The 16,594-nt window shown below is 38.3% G+C and overlaps 1 protein-coding gene across 2 annotated transcripts in view; it reads right to left on the bottom strand.

Moving 5' to 3' along the window:
* The window catches only part of GABBR2 (gamma-aminobutyric acid type B receptor subunit 2), a 456,950-nt gene that overhangs the window by 159,575 nt on the left and 280,781 nt on the right, over window positions 1–16,594 (bottom strand). For both annotated transcript variants that reach the window (XM_036399440.2, XM_036399448.2), the window contains exon 10: window positions 849–929. In XM_036399440.2, the coding sequence (XP_036255333.1) occupies window positions 849–929 (81 nt within the window). The remainder of the gene's footprint in view (window positions 1–848; window positions 930–16,594) is intronic.

The following is a 16,594-nucleotide window of genomic DNA, read 5'->3' as shown; positions in this document are numbered from 1 at the left end:
GATGATCATCCACCTCACCAATCCCAGGGGAAAACCACACAGAACTCACAAAGCCAACTTCACTTTCTCTCACTGAACTGCACCATAGCAGAGTTTAAGATGAAATCTTAAAATTTAGCTTTGAAAAGAAGGTATATGCCTATATTCAACAGGGGACACCCTTAAAACTCATTTCAGCTCACACCTGGATGCCATGACCACAGGCTCTTAAAACCATGGGTATGCTTGCACTCCAGCTGCTTGAGGGCCAAGCAAGTCCCCAGGTTATATTGGAGCAGCATGGGTTAAAAAATGGCAGGAAGCTACAGCAAGAAATGCTATATGCCTGCTGTGGATCTACAGAGTGCTGCTGGCCTGAAAACCCTCTCTGGCCCTGTTTCCCATGGGCCATCTTAAAGCGAGCCTCAGCATTTTGAAAACCTATTTTCTAACGACCTAACAGACACCTCCCAAAGAAAACAACTACCTCCTTCTTGCATCTGCAAACACAGAACATGAAACATCTCACCCTCAGGTGAGATGACCTGGGGGAGTGGGAAATGGGGGTGAAATAGAACATTATTTATTGGTGAAGAACCTGCTTCTTGAAATATTAAAGAACATTGGTATACACATATAAATTTGATTTTGCCCTATCATTGGAATAAAAACCAAGTATACAATACCAAAACACTGCAATTTTCTGTTCAGAATTCTATTTTTTAAAGCATTTTTTCTCTTTTACTTTCTACACTGTCACACATTTGATATTAAAAATCCTAAAACAGTTTTTTAAGAGCACATAGTCTTACAAACTACATACAGCTATCTGTATCCCTCCTGTATCTCTTTCCAGTTTTGTCTCCTACCTTGGAACCTGATGCTGTTGTTGATTATTACCAATGTGTCATCCACAGCATTGTATTCTCCCACCTTTACTTCTTTTTGTTCTGCAGAGAAACAAACAAGAGTGATTGTTTATGGCAGTTCACATGCTCTCAACTATTTAACTGATTTTTTCTTTTTTGACAGTGTGTCAAAAGGAAAAGAAATATGAAAGAATAAGGCATGAATAATTAAATCAGAATGCCAGACAGCTAACATCATTAAAAGAAACATTTCTGGTATTTGAAAGAAATGTAAAGCATTTTTAAGAACTCATTTACATAATCAGGAAATTTCTATTGGACACAGTCATCTCCAGCTTAAAGATCACAGAGTTTCTTACTGGCTTACACCATGCAGGACATTTTTACTGGGAGAACACATACAGCTAAATCACATATTCCCCTCCCATTTAAAAAACTAGGACATCTTTCTCTGTGAAGTATTTCCCAGGAGAGTCATGGTGGCATGCTCCAGCCAGTGTGGAGCAGACTGGCCAGTTAGCAGATATGCTGGGAATCAAATCTCCTACTCTGAGTGAGAATTAGCAACTCATTAGTGCCCTGACTGCAAAACACACTCTGTTATATAATTAAAGCCAACACCAACTTGAGTTTAAATTTTACAGTTAGTCTCATCTGGTATTTTGGGACTGTTGTCACATCTACGGTCTTCTTGTACCTGACAGAATAGAGTATGCAGATAGAATAAGTTATTTGTTTGCTGCCTTGGCCACTGTACCTGGATCTCTGACATGCATTTATCCAACACTTTTGATAACATCTGGCATCAATTATTTTCTGCTATTTTTGTTGAGCTTTTGGTATGGTTTTGAAGTCCAAGATCTTACTGAATTATCATTTTTACACTAAAACTTTTACATTTTGATGAGACTTACAAACCCCAGGCTAAAGATTTAACCACTGGCTAAAGATTTCTTTGAAGAGCTGGCTCAGCAGAGACAAAAATTTCCTTTCAGGCCTCTCTGTCTGGGCATGCACAACCCAATTCACATTTAAATTCCGAGCTCATGACCCTATTTGTGACGCTGATTTTGGGAGCTGATGATCTCGAACTAGATGGCAAATTTGGAAAGACTATTTCACCCAACAGCTCCACATTAACCTTTTCTCCTCTCTCACTCAAAGTGATTTTGCCTGTTCAGCTCTGCTGAATAGAGCATCTAGTTCCATTTTAGTAAAATCTACAGTCTGACTAATACTAATCTGAGAGCTCACAGGAGGCAAAAATTTCCCTAACACAAACTACTATTTTTATTGTTATGTTGTTATATCTATTGTTATATTTTTTAAATTATCTACAAGAAATTGTAGGCTGAGCTGCAAATCTGACAGACAGTCCTATGCTTTTACTGCACACTCATCAAGAGCTGTAGTTTGCAACTATTTGTCTTTCCCATGAGTATGATCCACTTGGATGGACCTAAGACAAGTTTGCTGAAGTCCAGCAGCAGTTGCACAAAGCCCATCCACATGGCATCACATACTTAAGTGAAGATAAGTTTATGATTTCTGTCACAGACTGAACATTCACTGTGAAATAGATACACTAATCAATTATTGACAAAAAAAATATTCCCACTAGTCATCTAAAAGCTAAAATGGTTAATGTGAAAACCAGAACCAATCTACTTCCATTTGTATTTGTAGAATGACAGCTGTTACCTGTAGATCTAAAACATCAAAACACAACCTAGAGAGAAGAGAGAAAAACATCAGATGCATATTGATATAGGGTGGGCATATTAGATACCAGATAGTCCACAGCATCTCCTGACAGCAAAGGGGATGACACACACCTTGGTGTTGGTCAAGCCCCAGCTTCACAGCAACAGGCTAAAGCCTCATAGCTCCGATGAGCATAGAAGTGAAATGAGTAATTGCTCTGCAACCACTTGTATGGAGAGTGTACTGGGACCAGATGAGATGTGGGAAGCACATAACAGGTGGAGAAACATGTACGAAAACCCAGTGTAAATCTGTGGTCTGATTACAGCACTGAAATTAAGGAAGTGTTTCTGTGATTATTTCGTGTGACAGATGATGCCATTTCTTTTCAACACTTATAAATTCTTACATGGTTTCCTTCACAGGTGAAGTAACACTGAGAATGTGTCTGTCCTATAACTGGCTAGCCTGGGTACCAGGAGCCAACCCTTGTAGGAACAGAGCTCAGTATTCAGAGAAACAAGCCTCTATGGCAGCCTGAAGAGCAAGATTTTTGGACTTGGAAACCCAAGAACGTGTTAAAAAACCCCAGTATTTACTACCAGGAAACCACATGATCAATGCCTTGTCCCTTACCAACAGGAAAGGACAGTTCATAGAGGATATGCCACACTTTATTGAAGTCAAGAAGAGCCATAAAGATATTTGATATCTTAAAGTAGTGACAACTGTGGAAATTAGTCTGTGAGGGAAATAAAATGTACTTTTATTGAGAGGAAGGATATACTATCCATTTTATGGTGTGATTACAAGGGTGCTGAGGGGAAGACACAAAAAGCTTTCTTGTGATCCTTTTTTCTACCAGCAAGGACAACTACAGTGTCTGGTTTTTCAGATCCTCAAGCACAAGTGCTGATCAGTGACAAAGCCACTTCCAAATATTAATTAAAGGAAGCAAGAAGGCAGGACTGTGGTTTTCTTCTCTCTTGCACAAGTCAATACAGCTAAGGATGGGACTGCAAGCTCACTTTTCCATGTGCCATTCCCTTCAGTTGCCTCTGGAAATTCTGAATTATTAAAGTTAGTATAGTATTTGTATAATGTAGCTCATATCTGTCAAACTTCTAAGTGTTAACAACAAAAGGACAGGAGAAAGTAGAACTCCTTCAAAGAAACACCAACAAAGTGCTTTTCAGAATATTCAGAATATGATGTTGGCTGCTTTCTGTGGTGCTTCTATTATTTTTAACTAGATCTTCCCATAATCATAATAGAGATATTGTATTGAAGCTCATTGTAAAATGCAGAAGAAAAATATGAGGGAGAATGTACTGGGGTTGTGAGATAATGTTTGTCAGTACCATGACATTAGTGAAGAAATTTCAGAACTTGAATCTGAAGCTGTTCTTTCACAGAGGAACAGGAAAGTATAAAAACTAATCAACCCAGATAAAACTGGCCCAGAAAAATGTCACTGTAAATTATGCCTATAATTCTCACGGAATTATAAACAACTCTTCTTGTTAATTAATTGCCAGAGAATAGATTACTTATATGGTCAAGATGAAAGACTTCTGACAACAAAGAATGAGATACTCTTACAGGTATATTGAAAAGTTTTTCTCTACATATTTTATTACAGAATTTTATAGCCCACTTAGAGCAACTCCACACAAATTGACTCACTACCACTGAATTAATTAGCTCACATTTCACAAAGTTATTACAGAGGATTTTCAAGAGCATATCAGGTAGTTACATGTTCTTGTTGAAGAAAAGCAAAAAAAAAAATCCTGCAACTGATATATCAGCTGAATGAAACAAATTTACCAAAATGCACAGCAGTATTATGATTGTCAGTGTGACTGTTATCCACTTACACTGAGAATTTCCAGATGAGACTATTCTTAGTTTCAGTTCCTTTCACTATATGTCATAATTTCTATTTTCACCACATTTTTGTAAGTGTACTTATTCACACCTCATGAAGACAGTTTCTACTGAAAGTGTTTAAGGATGAGAGAAATGCACTTGCAATGCCTAAGAGATGGGACAGATGGATTTCCTTTATTTTCCTCTATGTAGACAATGCTGTCTAGCTTTCAATGACACTGCACCTAATAACACCCTCAGTGTTAAGCTAATAGCTTAGCTAACTAATAACTAAGCTAATAGCACCCTCAGTTATGTCAGTCTTACTGCAAATAACTCTCAGGGCGATGCAGTTAAGCCAACACAAAAATGTTTATATCGGTATAAGCACCAGTACAATTTATGCTTATAAAGGCCCCTCTAAAAAACCACCATATTCTAAAAACTTTCAAAGATATCTATGTTGATATTCATATCCATTCATTAACTCCTATATGTCTGCTTGGATATACTCATGCAAAAACTATGTCTATGCTACAATAAAGCCAAATTACTTGTCTGTCCTAAGATCATTGCAATGCCTATACCACATGGCTCCAAATGAAGATTAAGGATTTCAAAGCTCATCATAGCTTACCATAGCTTGACACAACTAAGAACACTGTTATGTCACTGCAGCTCTTTATAAGCTTAGAATTCCATGCAAACTACAAAGAGAAATATGAGCAAGTGATGAGTATTCTCTTTCTAACAAATATGAAGTAAATTTTAAAGTAAATTTAATAAACTTAGCATGGACTATTCTCCAGAAAATTAAGGGTCACAGAAGTTTCTCATCTAGAGGACACAGGCTATGCTTGATTTAGAGGCAGCAGAAAAATAATATTACATATAGCTGGAAGCTATATGTAATATTATTTTTCTGTTGCTTCTAAAGTACTACTGCTACTAAAAAGTACCTAGGTCTTAGTTTGCTCTGAAAAACCATGCCTGAAAAAGGTGCTGCCTCCATGACTCCTCCTTGTAAAGCTTTTCAAATTTTTTTTATATAACTTCTCCTACTCATCCACACAGTTAATTATCACTGTACTCCCTTAAACTTTCCTGTTTAACAATCCCTTCTCCCACTGTCTTCCAGATGCCCCTTTTGTTTAACTATCCTAATTCAGTGGGAGTGATTAGATGCTTAGCCTTTTAGAAAATCTTGCTGCATAATCAAGCAGCCTGTCTCAGGAACTAATATTATTAAACCCTGTCCTACAACAGAATCATTTAGTTTCTGAGCATTATTCCTTATTCATGCATCACAGCTCAACAGGACTGCTGGCAGCTATAGGGAATACTTAGTCATCAGATCTCAGAAGAATGGAAGAGTTTGCCAACAGGTGAAACTAAGCATGGTCCATATGCACCTGAAATACTTGAAGAAGAGAATGGCTCTAAAATTTGGAAAGGTTTTCTGGTGACTTCATCTGGGGTAAAGTTAATTTTCTTCACAGTGGTTAATATAGGGCTGTGTTCTAGATTTCTGCTGGACACAGAGTTGATAATACAGAGATGGTTTTGTCCTTGCTGAGCAGGGCTTACACAGAGTCAAGACCTTTATGTTGTTCATACTGACACTTGGCAAGGGGCTTGAGGTGCATGGGAGGTTGGGATGAAACACAGCTGGGAGAGGCGATCTCAAGTGACCAAAGTGATATTCCAGGCCATATGGCCTCATGCTCAGGATATACAGTGGGGGAAGAAGGAAGAAGGAGGGGATGCTTGAAATGACAGCATGTGTCTTCCCAAGTAAACTTTATATGTGATGGGGCTATGCTCTCCTGGAAATGGCTGAACAGCTGCCTACCCACGGGAAGTGGTGAATGAATTCTTTGTTTTGCTTTGCTTATGTGTATGGCTTCTGCTTTTCCTGTTAAACTGTCTTTATGTCAACCCCTGAGTTCTATGCTTTTATCCTGTTTCTAATATGCTTTTATCCTATTCTCTCCCCAGTCCTGCTGGTAGACAAGTGACCAAGTGGCTCTGTAGGGTCTGGCTGCTGACTGGGGTTAAACCACGACAGATGTTAATCTCAAATTTCAAATCAGTCTCCTAGATATGAATGAAAAATTATGCCACTGCACAAGTACTCACACTTTCAAAGACATATCTGACTTGTCTTAAAGCTCACCATTAGCAAGCTATTGCCAACTCGTTGATGGACTCAGCACAGAGAGTGAAGGGTGCTCTGACACATTACATTATGGTGTCCTGAGGCTTGTCGCTCTCCAATTTAGCTTCTGCTCACACTCTCTTTTAAAGAGTGAATGCTTTTTTTTAACACTTTACACTGCCAGTCACCTAGCAATCATTTGTCACTAACGGGTCTTAGGTCTTCTTCCTCATTGCCTCCACTGCCTCCTGGGAAGGCTCCTGAAGAGATGATGTGCTGCACTGAGTGACAGCAATCCTATGGCCAAGAGTGTTCAGAGAGAAAGTCATGGGGAAAGAAGACTGACCAAACACAAACAGTGAAAAACTTAAGCTGGAGGCTGCAAACTGGTGCCAAAGCTGAGAATGTTTCCCATATTTCAATAAATCCTGTGCAAATTGCCTGCAAAGTCTCTGCTAACCTGCCCTACCTGTCTCACTTGTTTTGAAAGATGCTCCATGAAATAACGATCTACCAAATAACTGGAAATGCTGTCTCAAATGCCTTTACAATAATGAATGAAGCTAAGTGTCAGGAAAGCTAATTTCCTTCAGAATAAATACTGAAACATTTCATGTTGTGGATCATGTAGAAAGTCTTAGCAAATTAATGCAATCTTAACTTTCATAATGTATCCTTGTCAGATAGGACTGAGAAGCTTTTCAGTTATCCTTATCACATATCAGCAATAACCAACACCAGTTGAAAGTTTCCAATTAAAAAAAAAGAATCACAATAGAAGCTTATAAATAATGAATGAGCAAAACCTTTTTCATTCAATTGCAGGCAACCATTTCTTTGTTTAAAGACAAAAATGCTGAGATTAAGAATCACAGTTCAAATAAGGAAGAAAATGTCAGGTCAGATAGAAGATTATTCTTCAGCAGAAGCTGCCAGAAAAGAAAGACTCAAGGAAGCAAAACATGTTACCTTTGCAAGGATTTGAATTGTGGCAGTTTTTACCCTTGTAATTAGAGTTTTAAAATTCGTTTTGCCCTGAGAAATGCTGCTTCCATCTTTAACTGCAGCACAGCTATTTCCTTCACTTAAAGTTTTATTTATGTATTTTATTTATGAAATCCTAGATTGCATTGCTTTGGAAACATATAGACAGAGCTTACGGGAAATCTTGAGTTATGAGAGCAGTATATATAACAAGTGATAATTACTCCTCATAGCCAGTTCTCTGGCCATAAATCTTTCAGTCATCCATAAAGCAAAACAGACAGAAAGGTCAGACCACATAAAGGCCAAACAGGGCATCCTTAGAGTCAGGATAAAAGCTAAGGAGTCTTAACCCTGGGTGTATTTCACTATGTTAGTAATAGTATTTTGTCAAAAGGACAAAGCAAGCAAGTAGCACATAAAATATAATTAAATAACCTGAGTTCATAAAAGGATCTAGTAATTTTGCAGTCCAAGAAGATTCTTCTATAAAAATTTCAAGAATTTGCATTTTTATGAGCTTTCAAAAATTATTTTTACTGATTATTTTTAAACTTTGTTTTCACCTTCCTTAATATACTTCTGTCTCTTACTTGGTTTGTTAGACTGACTTCTAGCTCTGAATAGAAATTTAGTAGTATAGTTCATATGGATTTAACACCTACAAATATTAGATATTTATATATTAAGTATCAAAGAAAGAGCTATATAATAAATAAAAAAATAAGACGGTTTAAAACAATTATTTCTTTAAATGGGAATTATTAATACCATCATTATAGTTTTCATTCAGGAAACTGAGAAAGGTATAAACAAATATAAAGAAATGAAGGCAGATCATCCATGAAGCATAACAACAATTGTGCTGAAGCAAATGAACAGAGCTTACACTAATTCTTCTGAATAGAAATTCCTGTTTCTTAGGATGCTTAATAAAGTCCTTGATAATTTGAAATGAGGTTGCTGCACATGAGATCACACTTTTTCTTGGACTTAATAATTGTAGCATAAAATCTTGACTGATAACACAGTGTATAACCTGAAATGTATGTCAGTAATTTGAATCAACTCCAGTAAGTAAATTAAAAGATAAAAATATATATTCAAGTGGATATGGTATGATTATGTTCTAGGATACACGGATATGCAAAAACTGCAATATATTAGTCTAGCCAAGGGTTGTTCTCTTCTACTGTTCATTGTCTTTTATTTATTTGATTAACTTTTCAGAGAATGCAAATCCTCATCATTCTGGGAGTTTATATGCCAAAATAAATTATTCCTTAAAATCAAATGGTGTAATTATACATGTCTTATTTAGTATTAATATTAATATTAATATTTATCTAAATGTAGCATGGTCTACAAAAATTGATATTTATACCATTTATCATTTTGAGTTACTTCCTGGCAGAGTCCAAACCCAACAGGCTTTTCTTGACTCAGAAGTTACGATGGGAAATAACATTGTCCATATAAAACTACAGGCAGCAATCATGAGAAGACATTTGCTCTATTAATAAATGATAACTCAATTTCATTATTTGTTGTGTCATACACTGGTCCATTTCCTACAGGGGTGTGTGAGCGAATCAGCCTGTGCAAGCCTGGGCTGACTTCCCAGGAGAACTCCCAGGAGCTTCCCAGGTTGGAAAGGCCATCCAGGCAGTGACAGGTTTGGACATGGATACCACTGATGTGCAGAGAAGCCCCCCTGGCAGCAGCCCAGGGCCCAGCAGCAGCTCCATCTGTCAGAGCCACTCTGGGAAAGGGACAACTGAAGGCAGGACCATGCAGGGTGTGGAGGTGGCAGTGAGAGAGGCGGTGGCCACGTTCTCTTGTTCCCTGAGCTTGATTTCAGAGCACTGAAATGTCAGAGACTGTGAGGCAGAATTCAAAATACACCATGACACTGCACTCATTCAAAGGTAAGGGACAGCAAACCACAAGAGTGCAGAGCACCCATTTCAAAATCTATGGTGTTTCCAAAGAAACCCAAGACGACAGAGCATTAGTGTATCCACATCTTTTATCCAAGGGGAATAAATGCAATTTTTATGTCCCTGGTGTCCTAGAAACTCAGTCTGAATAGGCACAGTGTGCACTATCAGGATAGTCTGGCAAAAGAAAGATTTGAATCATTATGAAATTACCAGATTTTTTTTTTTTTTCAGTTATGCCAAAAGTTACTCATGAATTTAAATCAAATCCACCAAGCAGTGTCATTTAGGGAAGAAAAAACAGGGAATAGCACTGCTGTCAGTCTTTTCTGACTTACCAGGGTAAAGTACACATGCAGCTTAAAAATCGAGACACCCAAGACAGTGACCTAAGCCCAGTTTCCATCTGCTAGCTCAGCATTTAAGCTTTCCATAGAGACATGACAGATGATGTGATAGAAGATATCCTGACAGTAAAGACAGGATCCCCAGGGACCTGGATGTCCCTGACTCCAGCCCAGCTACATACTCTGATTGGATGAGAAAGGACATCAAGGTGACCTTTTCCTCCTCTGCTATGCTTAATACTCTAGAATTTAATTTGATTTTCTTGTGCATGCCCAAAAGAAATGTTTTGCTACAACTACCTAAGCCTATTACTTATGTAACTAAAATTCTAAATTCCATGTGCAAAATCAATTATTTTTTGCAGGAGAAAAAGCAAATTTAAAAACCCACATCAGTTACTTAAAAGCCTGATGTGGTTACCTTTTCCCAGAGAGGCTTTTGTTGTCAGTGTGGTGATGCACTGCACAACAGTTTGACAGTAGCCCTGGTCTGTGGACAGCTTCAGCTGCCCTGCACATGGCTGCTAAGTCTGTGCCACTATGTTTTCAGTGACCGCTCAGACGTACAGCAGGAGCTGCATGATGCAGTTCTCCTTGTGAGGGCTGGTTAGCCCTTGCTAACTTAAATGATAACCAAACTTAAGTGCACAACATGACAGAAATAAAAATGTCTCCCAGAGTAGAAGATGTATGCTAGACCAAAGGATCATGCCAGCAACCACATCTCCCAGCAAGGCTGTTTTCCCTTCACTTAGCAAGGCATGCCTGCTTTCTGGTGATCCCACACCATGCAGGGAAGAAACATAAACTCTATTTTGGCCCATTTGGGTACATAGTTATGATTATATAATTAGGGCCTTCCCTCACCTTGTGTCAGGGCTGTGTTCCCCTCCCCTGGCAGAGGGAGGCTCAGCACATGCTGAGCAGCCTCCCAGAGGCTGTGCCTGCTCTGCTCCAGCTCTCCAGCCAGAGAGGCCCTAAACCACGATGCTCTGGCTTCTTCCTTATGTACTGCATCCTCAAACTTTTACAGAGTTAAGAGGGTGTTATTTAAAGGTTGTAGTTTCACAGTTACCAAGCCTGAAAACGCGGGAGAGCAGCAGCTGCTGTGCATATTATGTGTGTTACATCTCAGCTACTCATTATGTCCTTGAATTACCATTCTTGCCATTACACCAGGTGGCCTGTGAAAACACTGCAGCTCATGAAGAGCATTCTTCATGATTCAGGGTCAAAGCCAAAGGCAAAATTCCCACTGTCCTCATCCTAAGATACAAAATAAGGGAGTTGAGGCAGTGCTGAACACATTCATACAAAACTGCAAATTCTATGCTCTTTCCTGTCTTATGATTTGTACAGTAGCTGCCAAAGTTTTTTTCCTGTACAAGAAATGCAGTTTTGAGTTATCCAGGCTGGTTTATTCCAAATAGCTTATTCAGGACTTGTAGGGGAATAATTCAGGAAAAACTTTAGAGCAACAAAAAGCCCACTTGTGCTGTAACCTGGAACTACAAGTGAACACTTACTGAGATATAGGGGAGACTACAAAGGCCCCCAAGTAGCAATACTCCCCTAGATCACTGTTTCTGTTTCTGCTGCTGAGATGAACAAGACAGCTGTCACTCAAAGAGCCATCAAAAATCAGAGACTTTGAGATTTTCCAGCCCTAGCCTTCCCCTGACAATCAACTTCCCATGCAAAAGTCACATGGGATCACAGATTGGATTTTCCTGTCCTCAGGGAGGTGCGCTCTGTTCCCATAAGGGACAGGCTTGTCACTGCTACAATTAGGGACTGCACTCTAGGGAGTGAGAGAACAAGAAGTGTTACACAATGCCAGGATGCCTGTCTAACCCAAGAACTTCATGATTCTTTGAGTGAGGAAAGTGTGTGCCTGGCTGAAAATTTCAGTGTTTTAGAATCATAGGAAGGGTCCTTAAAAATCATCTAGTTCCAACCCCCTGCCATGGGTAAAGATGCATTTTACAAGTAGTCGTGGCTGCTGGGAAATTCCTCTTCAAAATCAATTTACTTGTCTATCCCCATGAGGCCACCTGAGAAGTTTGGAGAGTTTGGGTTACTCACCAGGAGGAGGGATGCTATGAGAAAGTGTAAAGATATGTGAGAGTGTAAAGATATGTGAGAGACCCAGAGCCTGGGGCACTGGCTGAGGGGTGCAGGTGGTGAGGCTGAGAAGCCCCATGACCTCAAGGACTGGAAGAGGAGAAAAAATGACCATGCCCCACTCAGTTCTCACAGGCTTTAAGAGAAAGATCCAGAAGATGGAACCCACTCACGAGAGGCTGCTGTCTACAAAAGGAGTGGTGGGGTTTCAAACAACAGCATTTGAAATGTTTTGTGTAGCAGCCCTGCCCAATAGACCCCTACAAGGATATTTCTCACTTTATTAATTTCCATTTTATGCTTTTTTATTTTTTTATATAAACATATGTGAATTGTACATCAGGATGAGACCAAAGCAGTTTTGAAACATAAGATAATGGCCAAGTCAGAATTTAGCCCACCCTGATCCACACCTTTCATATTGATAGAGTTGTTTGACTTCCACCGTATCCTATGAGTACATTTTAGTAGGATGAAATCTAGTCTTGAATTACAAAATTTATCATCACTACTATTTCATTATTTTTCATTTTAAAATCTAAAGATGTTAAAAGTTACAGGGGGGGAAATCCCTTCAAAAATAATAATCTTTGCAAAAGAAAACTTATTGAGAAAACTATTTTGGTTTGGTCATATTTGGCTTTTTTTACCTGTAAGCTGATCCTATGTTCAAGACAAAGAAACCACTCCAACTGGAACTGGCTAAAAGTCAAAGTTCCAGAGGAATAACTCCTTTTTCCTGCTGCTTCAGCAAACCTCCACTTGTTTTAACCTGTTTTGAGTAATCTCTTTGTACTAATCCACTGGAAAAAAAAATAAAAAAAGGAGGAGAAAGGTCCAACAGTGATTCCTTTGAGCACTAATTAGGAACAACATTCTACTACAAGCAGAGAAATTGCTGTAGAAGACTAAGACACAAAGAACAGTTTTAAAGTGAAACCCATTGATTTTATCTTTAATGATTGCTTTGAAAATTTTCTTAAAATATGGTATACGTCATCATTGTGTGGTTTCATTTTAAATTCTGATTTATTTTTCCTTTTATTTCTTCATCTGGAGTTTGAATAGCTACAGGAAGCAGACTAGCATTAAGAGAAAAAGCCTGCAGTGGAAAGCTACAGCCATTAAACTATAATTACTTCAAATAATAATGGATTTAATAATTAATATAGAGCAGTTATATAATACACCTGACAGACAGCTCTGGAATAAAGTTTTGTGGCAAAGCTCAACCAGAGCACAAAAGTGTTTATGCATAAGCACAGCATTTTATTTGTGCATAACATTAAATACACTTCTCTAAGAGTTTCCAGAATTAAAACTGATCCTTCCTGTACTAAGAGAAAACAATTTGATAAAACACTCCTAGTTTCAGAGAATCTATTCTGCTCAGAAAATTGATAGCATACAGCAACATTGTCTTGTTAGGACAGGATTTATGCCCGTAGGAGTGAAATACAATATATGGCAAAAATCCTTGCAAAGCTGATTAAAACTTGAAAAGCAGAAGTATGCATTTTTTTCTCATGTATGAATATTGCAGTATGAGACTGAAGAATTATAGAAATTTTTAAATTATTTGGGCATAAAATATTATATTAAATAACCCCCATAGGATGCACAAAACTTTGGAAAACTGTTCTATAAAATGGATGTCATTGGTTTTTCATTACAAGTGGGATCAAAAGTAAAAAAATTGTAGTGCTTTAAATGAGAGGGATAGTGTCTAACTGTTCTAATATAATTTTTTGCCTTTTGCCTAAGACAGTGTTAAAACTGTAGGTGAAGAAAGCTGAAGCTAGTTTGGAGTATGAGAGGAAGCAGAATTTTGGGAAAAGGTAAGGCTAAAAACAGTTTAAAAACATTTTGATAAGCTTTTCCCTGAAACTGATAGCAAAGTCTTATTGTAAGTTACAGAAGTCAGTTGTCCCATTAACTTTATTTCTGACAAGTCTGAAAGTCAAAACCATAGTGATTAAAGTATGAGAAGGGGTTTTAAATCTTACCTGAAGAGTAAGTACAATTTATGTGCATATGCATCTGAGTAACTGCTACCAGTCCCTTGATATTTACAGCATTTGATAGAAATGTAAGTCATAGAATGTATCCAGAAGAAAAAAAAAAAAAGAAACAAAAAGACTGGGACAGAATGATAATCTGTTGATAATCTATCATGTGTTTTATACAGTTACATACTTGACAATACATCTTTACCCAAATTTTAAGAATCTCAGTACAAAACTGTATTAAAAAAGTACTTAGGCACAAGTTTTGTCTCTTCACTCTCTTATAAACAATTCCTTCTTCTGCAATATCGTGTATAAATTCATAGGATCTATCAATGCAAGTCAAGTGCTTCTTTTCAGTAAAAGATATGAAAATGTTCTCTTGCTTCCCTGTGTTTTGGGTAGGTACAGAAAAATCTATCACAAATCTCTTGTTTCTAATTTAATTAACTTTGATTTAAACAAGAACCATGGGATGTCAGACAATAAAGGTCAAAACTCATGAGCAAGCAGTAGCCACAAACATATGAAACACATCTGAGATGAGAAATCACACTTCTTGTGTGAGACCAGTCCCTGGATCTTCACTTGCATATTTGGAAATCTGGTATTCTCAAATTCCAGCTACAATCTTTTCCTTATTCCTGATGCCCTCCTCACCTCAATGATGTTACAAAAAAACAAAAACCAAAACCACTATTTTACCATTTACCAAAACAACTGTTCTCTACCATCTGGCTTCCTAGAAGGAACAGAGATATCCTGGCCACGGTTCTGGTAGAACCAGTACCAGGAAAAATAAGAGACATCAGAGGGCCAGGATTTATGGCTCATATTGCAGAGCTTTAGTTAAGGTTTGCCTTGGTTTTAAGCCCACCCTGCTTAAATCACTTTTTCACTTAACCAGATCATGTTACTCCTCACTGCAGCAGTACCATGAGTGAACATGGGAGAAAACACAGCTGCTGAACAGAACAGTGCTTGTGTTGCATCTCCCTCTGCACTGGCCAAGCTGCAAGAGGAGTTGCTGGCTCCTTTTCAATCACACCATTGATGGGGAGAGCTCTGCTGTTTGGCAGCACCTCTGTTTTCCATGTGTAGCACCAACTTGCTTTGCCTTTGCTCTGCTGAATTATTTCTGGCACACTCCAGTGGATATATTCCTGGAAATGGAATTTTCTTAGTTAAATGGAAAAGATTCTATAACTCATGTATCCTATTCATGGACTGTTTCTGCAGGTGCTTTTGAACCCTGAGCTGTAAAGGATCAGATTATTACAATTCATAGGGAAAGCAATTCTCACTTCTGGTATTGAGACCAGAAGTCTCAGTGGTACTGAGACCATGACAACCTGCTGCATCACTTGAGTTGTTCCATCCCTGTGCAGAATGCCCCCATTCTTGCAGATTTTGAAGATGCTGTTTTATTTAAAGGTAGCATGTCATGGGTTTTCTGGTATTCTTGTGTGTGTATGTGGGAAGCACGGTGGACCTACCATAAAAACTTCATGGGCTCTTCTAGACTAACCAATGAATGACAGTCCTTTCCTGCTCATGTTCCTACTCTGAAAATACTGAATCCTTTCACAGCTTTGACACGTGCCCCACTCCACCTCTTCAACAGCCCAAAAATACTTTGCAAGACTGGGAGATCTGACAAGGGAGACCAGAGAGAGAGCAGAGAGCAGGCTGACACAGGTGCAGCTGTAGGACACACAGCTCTGGTGGCCGGGTCAGGCAACCATGCTGGGCCTGGTGAACAGTGGCAAAGGTGGTGGGAGGCACAGAGAAATGATGGGAGGACACAGACACAGCCTTGTCATGCTTCATTGCCAAAGGTTACAGCAGGCAATGCTGGAGAGATAAGAGACCTGACAGCCAGCCATGTTTATCCTTAATGCCTGCATACCTCCAAAAGAAATATTACATACAGACCTTTTCACCTATTGTTAAGTCCCTAATATCATATCTAAGTTTCTTACAACAAAACAACTATTTTACCCTTTACCATTTACCAAAACAACCATTCTCTACCATTCTGAAGTTTTTCAGAAGAGGTCCAAAGAGAGAGTTACAGGTATCATTCAGCTGGGTCCAGTTCAAAAGTGGCAATTCATCAACAGAACAGCAATAACTACTCAGATTGAGACTTTTGTTTATAAAACTGTCCTTCTGAGTTTCCTGATTTTGCATATGAAAATGAAGTAACGAACAAACAGAAAATACACACTGATACTGTATTTTTGATAATGTATAAGTTTATTCTTTTTTTATCTTGGGACATGATGTTCTCAGACATACTGCTTTAATTTCCTTCAGTGGGTCTTTCCATATCTTAGGAGATTTTTACAGGACATGCTGAAAAACCTCTCTGGATGAAAGATAATTGCATTCAATTGAAAACAAATGCTAAATGTATCATGCTCTACCTTGTGCATTGTCTGTTTCCTTCAATAGCTGATACTGGTTTTGTGAAAACCTACTCACTGACTTCAGTAAGAGAAATTGGGTAAATCTGTTCTAAAGAGGTCCAATTTCTTGATCCTCTTTTCTTAATAAAAACCTCCTTTACACCCCATACAAACCTTTTGTTGAGCTTAAACATAAAATT

Source organism: Molothrus ater, chromosome 1 (genome assembly GCF_012460135.2).
Source record: "Molothrus ater isolate BHLD 08-10-18 breed brown headed cowbird chromosome 1, BPBGC_Mater_1.1, whole genome shotgun sequence".
Taxonomy (NCBI): Eukaryota; Metazoa; Chordata; class Aves; order Passeriformes; family Icteridae; genus Molothrus; species Molothrus ater.
Note: the sequence above shows the minus strand (reverse complement) of the source record. Positions and strands in the feature narration are given on the sequence as shown.